We start from the raw sequence: 7,092 nt of genomic DNA, 5'->3' as shown, positions 1-7,092 counted from the left end.
TTAGTCTTCTTATTCCCATCCTGAAATTTTTTAGTTTGGAATTGGGATCCCACTTTTGGATCCCATACCGAACCACTCCTACAATCCAAAGTGTCTATAAGATGATCCATTTAAGAATCCATCTTTAATTTGTCCAAGGGTTGGATTTGGTTACCGTCTACAACACCTCAAGCCTCTATCAACCAAAACACATGAGCCAAAAATAATCCTGAAATTCATGAAGGCAACACGTGGACTTTCAGCCAAAAAAGAAAAAACTACCCTTATTAAATGAGTCGAGCATCCTACGCGCAACTCATCTTCCTTGTACATGCAAGCAACAGAATACGACTGCTCAAAGTTTCACTACCCGTGGAAAAAATCAAAGGTATTTAATGGTAGGATTATCTCTAAATCCTATCATTAATACACTCTCAATTGAAGACAAACCCTATCAAGTAAGTAATTCAACTCATATTTAATCAAGACAACTACCTTTAATTCCAAGATATTATTTACACAATATCTTGGGAATATTCTCACCAAATCCTACCCTAATGGCCGGCCACTCTCCCTATAAATTCCCTATTTCTCCACCAAGAATGGTACACCTTTTCTATGCAGAGAAAATCGTAAACACTCCCTCTTTTCAGAGAGACTAACTTAGGCATCGGAAATCCACTGGCCAAAACCGCGGGCACATGAGGCTTTTAGTCTTTGATCAAAGTTCCAAAACCGCGGGCGTACAGGTGCATTTTTGTTAAGACCGAAGACGGCAGAAATTTGCATCAACAACATATATAACGGCATTCATATTATACTGTAAAAATCTCATTACAGTTTAACCAAATGCCAAATTCCAAATGATCTGTTGAACAACAGACACAAAAAACCATGCCCAACCAAACTTATCTTTCTTTCCCCCTTCACAACCGAATCCGTGAAGTTTAATTTACATACAAAGCAACCAAAAATTGCAGTCATTTGTAACTCCAATGTTTAGAATGAAGATCAATGCTCCTCAAAGGTAGAGAAGTCGATAACTGCCTCGTGGGTCTTCGAGTCAAGGGACTGAAGTGATCTCACAACTTCAGACATTGATGGTCTTTTCTCCGGCATCACAGAAGTGCAACGGAGAGCGATTTCTAAAGCTCCTAGTATCTCTTGCTGGGAAGAATTTCCGATCTTGGGATCAAGAACTTGGACAGCCCCATTTGTAATGTTGACCTTTCGTCGCACCCACTTTACAATGTCAAGAGATTTAGATGGCTCTGCTTGCTCTGCTGGCCGGCCTGTCACTAGCTCCAGTAGAACAACACCAAAGCTGTAAACATCCATTTTTTCAGTTGCTTTCTTACTGTACTTGCATTCTGCAATCAACAAATAAATGTCATAAGAGAGTGACTAAATTTTTTAGTATACAAATATTTGGCAGCATGTCAGCATGTCATGAGTGTTTTCATCATATTTTGATTACTATCAACATATTTCAATGACCAAGAAAATATTCGAAGACCACAGATACGATAAATAATCTAAGAGAGATTGCAATGCAACATAAGATACAGATGATGAGTAGCTAGCAATAGTTCCAGAGAAAACAATAGTACGAGCATAAATTTGCAGCAACAAACTACATGCATAAATCATTTCAATTCGCACTTCTCTTACCTGGCGCATTGTAACAGGATAGAACAGATTCCGAAGCCATGGTTAACTGAAAGGCAGCTTCTCCCACAATTCTGTCAAGAGCAAAATCTGTGAGCTTTGGTTCAAACTCTGCGTCCAAAAGGATATTGTTTGACTTGAGATTTCTATGAAGCAAATGAGGAACATAATCCTTGTGAAGGTATGCCAGTCCTTGCGCAATGCCAATGGCAATTCTCAATCTAACACTCCACTGCAAGTTAAAATCAGGTCTGCAGATCAAATCCCCCAAGCTCCCTTTCCGTTGGAATTCATATATCAGAAATATCGAATCATCGGAATAGCAATATCCCAGAACTTTTACAATGTGCTTATGCCTGATCTTGGCCAAGGTCTTGATCTCAGCCTTCAAAGCTTTCGAAGACTGGATCCCAAAATTCACAAGCTTCTTCACAGCAACAAGTTCATTACTTGGTAAACTTACAATGTAAACTCTACCAAATACTCCACCACATCCTGCAGCAGTTTTCTCATCCATTCCCATCATCAAGTCATGCTCAGTGACTCTGAGAGGATAAAAGAACACCGAACGCCAAAGGCCAACTTGAGCTCTCTGTTTATAATATCGATTATAAAAGATTAACCCACCAGCGATAATGAGAGTTCCAACAGCAAAAGCTGTAGACACCAAGGCACATGTCAAGGTCGTAAAATCAAAAGAATGCTGTCTTGGCTGGTCATCAGAACAAGAATCGAGTAATCCTGGACCGCAAAGGTCAGGATTTCCTTGAAGAAATGAAGCTGGGAGTCCTGCAATAAGAGAGTAGGGAACTCTACCAGATAGCTGATTAAAGGAAACATTAAAGAGTGCAAGCTTCAAGTTCTGAAGCGCCTGTGGCAGGGGACCAGTAAGCTTATTATCCGAAAGATCAAGGTAAGTTAGCACTGGTAATTCCCCAAGGGATTGTGGGATATTCCCACTAAGACTGTTGTCTGCCAAAGACAATGACACTAGCTTCCTGCATTTTTTAACCTCCGGAATTTGACCCGAAAGCGAATTGTGGGAGAGATTCATTATACTCATAACAGGGGAGTCACAGAAATTTGCAGGGAGTTCACCATATAAACCATTAAGAGAAGCAGAGAATCTATACAGGCTCTTGACTAGCCCAAGACCATGAGGAATTTTGCTAGTGAAGCTGTTGTTATCTATTTGAACCTGCTCCAATTGAGCAGCCATTGATACCGAATCAGGTATTTCACCCGAAAACCGATTATTCTCAGCTCTCAAGAGCTTAATTTTGGGCAATGACCATAACCCAACTGGGAAATCCCCAGAAAACAAATTGTTCTGAACTTCAAACACCTCAAGCCTTAAGCATTCACTAATGGAGTCAGGTATTGTACCATTGAACACATTTGTGTGAAGGCTGAGGTTTATAAGGTACTTTCCACTACAGATGCCATTTGGGAAAAACCCAGAAAGCCTATTCTCTGAAACACCAAAAGACACCAAGTTCTTGAGAGAAAACCCTAGCATCTGAGGAACCCTACCTGTTAAGTTATTTTGGGAAAGGTCCAAAACACTCAAACTTTGTAAACCCACCAAGGAATTAGGAATTACACCATGAAAACCAGAGCTTTGCAAGAACAACTTCTCAAGCTTCACAAGCTTCCCAATGTCAGTGGGAATCTCACTCACCAAGTATGTATTTTGAGACAGATCAAGAACAACTAGCTCAGTCAAATTCCCAAAAATAGAAGGCACACTACCTGAAAATAGCAAATTTGATTTAGATCAGTAAATAACTTCATATTCCGTCGTGTCAATGAACACTTTATTTGCTAACATTGTCAATAGAAAATTTTTCTCTTCAATTAAGGTCAATATCGAAAGCAAAAAATATTGATTGACTTAATTCTAATATCGAAAATATTTTTTACCTCAAGCGAAATACTCATATGAAGGCAAGTTGCTTTCCAACTAAGATCAATATCAAAAGCACATAATGTTGATTGACTTAATCGTAAATTCGAAAATGTTTCGTGACCCAAACGAAATACCCTACCCGAAAGCAAGTTGCTGCCCAAGTTGAGAACTTGGAGGTTGTGGAGTGCACCAAGGCCTTGTGGGATGCTTCCTTCAACATGGTTTATGCTCAAGTCAAGAACTTTCAAGTTACCAAACTGAGAAATCTGGTTTAAAAGTGTACCCCAGATTAAATTGTTGCTGAGATTCAAAGTCTCCAGAGAAGTGCACTGAGAGAGGTGGAGAGGGATGGCCTGGTTGAAGAAGTTGTCAGCAAGGTTGAGCTCTGACAGATAAGGGAGCCCACAGATTGAAGGTGAAATGTCACCTGAAAGGTTGAAGCTTTGGAGGTTGAGGGAGGTGACAGAAAGTGTGGTGGTGGTGGCGGCGGTGCAGGTGATTCCAGCCCATTGGCAGTGGTGGGTGGCGGAGGTGTTGGACCAGCTTGAGAGAGAATTTTGGGGGTCTTTAATGGAGGCCTTGAATGTGAGAAGAATGTCTGGTTCAGATAACAATGCTGAAGTAAGAAGGAAAAACATGGAGATTGTTAGAGAGAAAAGCAATGGATGTCTGCAGGAAGCAGCCATTGGAGGAGGAGGAGGAGGGGGGGGAGAGAGAGAGAGAGAGACCTATCAGTGAAGCGGGTAGAGAGTGAGTCTATGAGAGTCAGAAGAAAGAGGAGTTGAGGATTTGGTGGGTTTGTTTGATGGGTCGAGGGGGCTATCAGCAAAAAATGCAAGATCATAACTTTTGGAGGATTGCAAAAGGTAGCGGTACAAACAGTGCATTCATTCATTTAACATTCCATTAAACTAATATTCTGTTTTTCTTTTAATCCAAAACTGAATGAACAGTCCAACTGACATGTTCAAGAAAAAAAAAGGGAAATTACTCACTCGGAGGATTTAATATTATAAAAGAATTCAAAAAGAAATAAAAGAATTTTAACGAAAAGTTACCGGTACTGTTTATCTTAACAAAAAATCATATTTTTATATTAAAAAATCAATACTTATACTATTCACATTACCATTTATTTTGTCATTTTCATTAAAATTCAAAGCTTTCAAACATTTTTCATTAGTTTTCTTAAGAAATAATCATAAAGAAATGAAATGATTTTCACACTTTTCTTTTATTTATATACATTGGATTTAATAAATCAAACAGAATTAACAGTTATATTGAAGTGTGGTAAAAATTAAAAGAAATCTGTAAAAAGCATATCCTTTATAATATTTATAGATCAAATAAATATCCAATTAATTAGTTTATTACTGAAGATAATATCATTTGTATGGGCCATTGTTAACGTTATTATGGTCAGCAAGCCTATCTTGTAGGAAATTGTCCATGCATATTCCAGTCAAATATATAGGGTAGGGATTATTATTTTTCACACAAATATATGTAACCACTTCTTTGCACTACAAATAATTACATATGCTGTGATAACTCAATATCTAGTGAGTTTAATAGTTCTCTTTTTAACATCTTGTATTTCTATACTAGTGCAGAAAAATCATACCAGACATAGATTCATGGCTCACAATTATTCGGGTTTGCACAACTTATATCCCTACGACCAAGCAAAAATTCCAGTTGACCAAAATCCACTTCTCTAATCTCATGCTCTCTCACGAACACGTAAATATCATCATTTATATTGTGTGGTTAATTGAGTCCTACTCTTAACAACTTCTCTTTAATTTGTCATACATATCTCATCATATCTCACGAACACGTAAATATCATTGTTTATATGTATGGTTAATTCAGTCCTACTCTTAACAACTTCTCTTTAATTTGTCGTACATATCTCACCATATGACCCTTAACGAAACATCTCTTACAATCAAAGCTCATGGAGTTTCAACGACACTGGTGAAATAGCAATTATAATACAAGTCAGCCACCAAATCAGGCTAAAATTTTGATTAATCATGACCACTTCAAACTTAGTCATGAACGGACTGATATTTTAATCGATCACTGCATTGCAGTCGAGGGAAAGTTATTGCAGTATTCTAAAACAGGAAAGCCCAAAAAGCTAGTACCTTTTAATATATTGTAAAGTTGAAATTTAGCAAGAAAATGATACAAATATCAACATCCCCACCTATACTTTTTTCCTATTAAAAATTATCATTAGATGAAAAGAATCCTAAGAAACATATAATTTATATTATACACCATGAAGACAAGATTTGACCTTCCACCAACAATACAGAAACCCTAGTTTGAAATGAAAATTTCCATTCACTGTCAAATGCATTTTACCGTTTCCCCGGGTAATTTGAGAATAACTTAAACACTGATGAACGCATTTACAGTACTACCGTAAAGTCTTGTACCTATAATACAACATATGAAAATTTTGAAGCAGATTAGTAAGTTTGTGTTATTGTTTAGAGACTTGATCTCGAAAGGTGTAGGTAAATCGTTTTTCTGTAAATAGTAGCTCAAGTAAATTGGAACCAACCAAAAATGGGGAATGTGAACTATCCAATTGGACCATGTTGCTTTATATTTTGGAGGGTATAGAGGTAAATGAAACTGTTAATTAGGGGTGAGCGCGGGTTGGTTTGGGTCGGTTTTAGGCCAAAACCGAACCGATCTAGTTGGTTGGGTCAAAATTGTAAACCGAAACCGACCAAAAAGGATCTAAAACTGATCGAGTTGGTTAACCAATAGTGGTGGGTTGGTTTGGGTCTGTTCTTGGTTTGTGTGAAGACGAAAATACGTAACAAATTTCTCTCCAAAAGCTACGAAACGTAGCACCAATGTAAGTGATTTCTCAAAGGAAAGCACAAATGAAGTAGCCTAAGGAGAGCACCAAAGCAGTAGCTGTTGTGGTCTCCAAATGGTCCCCCTGTTCTTCTCCAAAGGGACTCTTAAACTAATTAGGTTTTGTTTTCAAGTAGAAACACGGTAACTCGTAAATAACTAATCATTTATATTACTACACGTATTCATTATAGTTAAAAAATAAAATTAAATATATGCGGATCGGTTCAATTAACCGCACTCTAAGAATTTTGAGAACCGATTGTCAAACTGATTAAAATCGATGCGATTCGTTTTAACCATCAAAAATAAATAATAAAAAAAATCAACTCAAACTAAACCGTCGGTACAGTTTGAACGGTTCGCTCGATTTTTTTTTTTTTTTTTTTTTAATGCACAGCCCCACTGTAAACCGTAAAAAGGGTGCCAGAAGTCAGAGGGAAGTAAAGAAGAAGAGCAGTGGTCAGCGGGCATCTTGTTGTTTGGTTTTGGTCCTCGTGAAGGTGAAGAAGTGAAAAGGACTGAGGAACTTGGAATCTCAAAGTGACGACAAATTGGGACTGCTAGGAATAGACAAAAGTCCACTTCGCACGGCACACGACACACTTCTCTTTTCGTTTTCTTATTTTAATACAATTCTACGTTTATCT

The 7,092-nt window shown here is 37.7% G+C and overlaps 1 protein-coding gene across 2 annotated transcripts; it reads right to left on the bottom strand.

The window, feature by feature from the left end:
* Positions 1 to 761: 761 nt before the first annotated feature.
* On the bottom strand, positions 762 to 4,278 carry LOC137746060 (probably inactive leucine-rich repeat receptor-like protein kinase At5g06940). Of its 2 annotated transcripts, XM_088680717.1 has the most exons (4): positions 3,840 to 4,278; positions 3,696 to 3,767; positions 1,651 to 3,399; positions 762 to 1,349 (listed from the first exon to the last, which is right to left on the bottom strand). In XM_088680717.1, exons 1-4 carry the CDS (start codon positions 4,240 to 4,242, stop codon positions 991 to 993), a joined length of 2,583 nt encoding a protein of 860 aa, XP_088536843.1. In that variant the 5' UTR covers positions 4,243 to 4,278; the 3' UTR covers positions 762 to 990. The 2 variants fall into 2 exon arrangements, with proteins under 2 accessions (XP_088536843.1, XP_068342216.2); XM_068486115.2 differs by having other exon boundaries at positions 3,696 to 4,278.
* Positions 4,279 to 7,092: the final 2,814 nt, after the last annotated feature.

The sequence above is a fragment of the Pyrus communis genome, chromosome 12 (assembly GCF_041283825.1).
Source record: "Pyrus communis isolate YQ-2024b chromosome 12, ASM4128382v1, whole genome shotgun sequence".
Lineage (NCBI taxonomy): Eukaryota > Viridiplantae > Streptophyta > Magnoliopsida > Rosales > Rosaceae > Pyrus > Pyrus communis.
The sequence above is the reverse complement of the archived record's forward strand: the minus strand, read 5'-3'. Positions and strand labels throughout refer to the sequence as shown.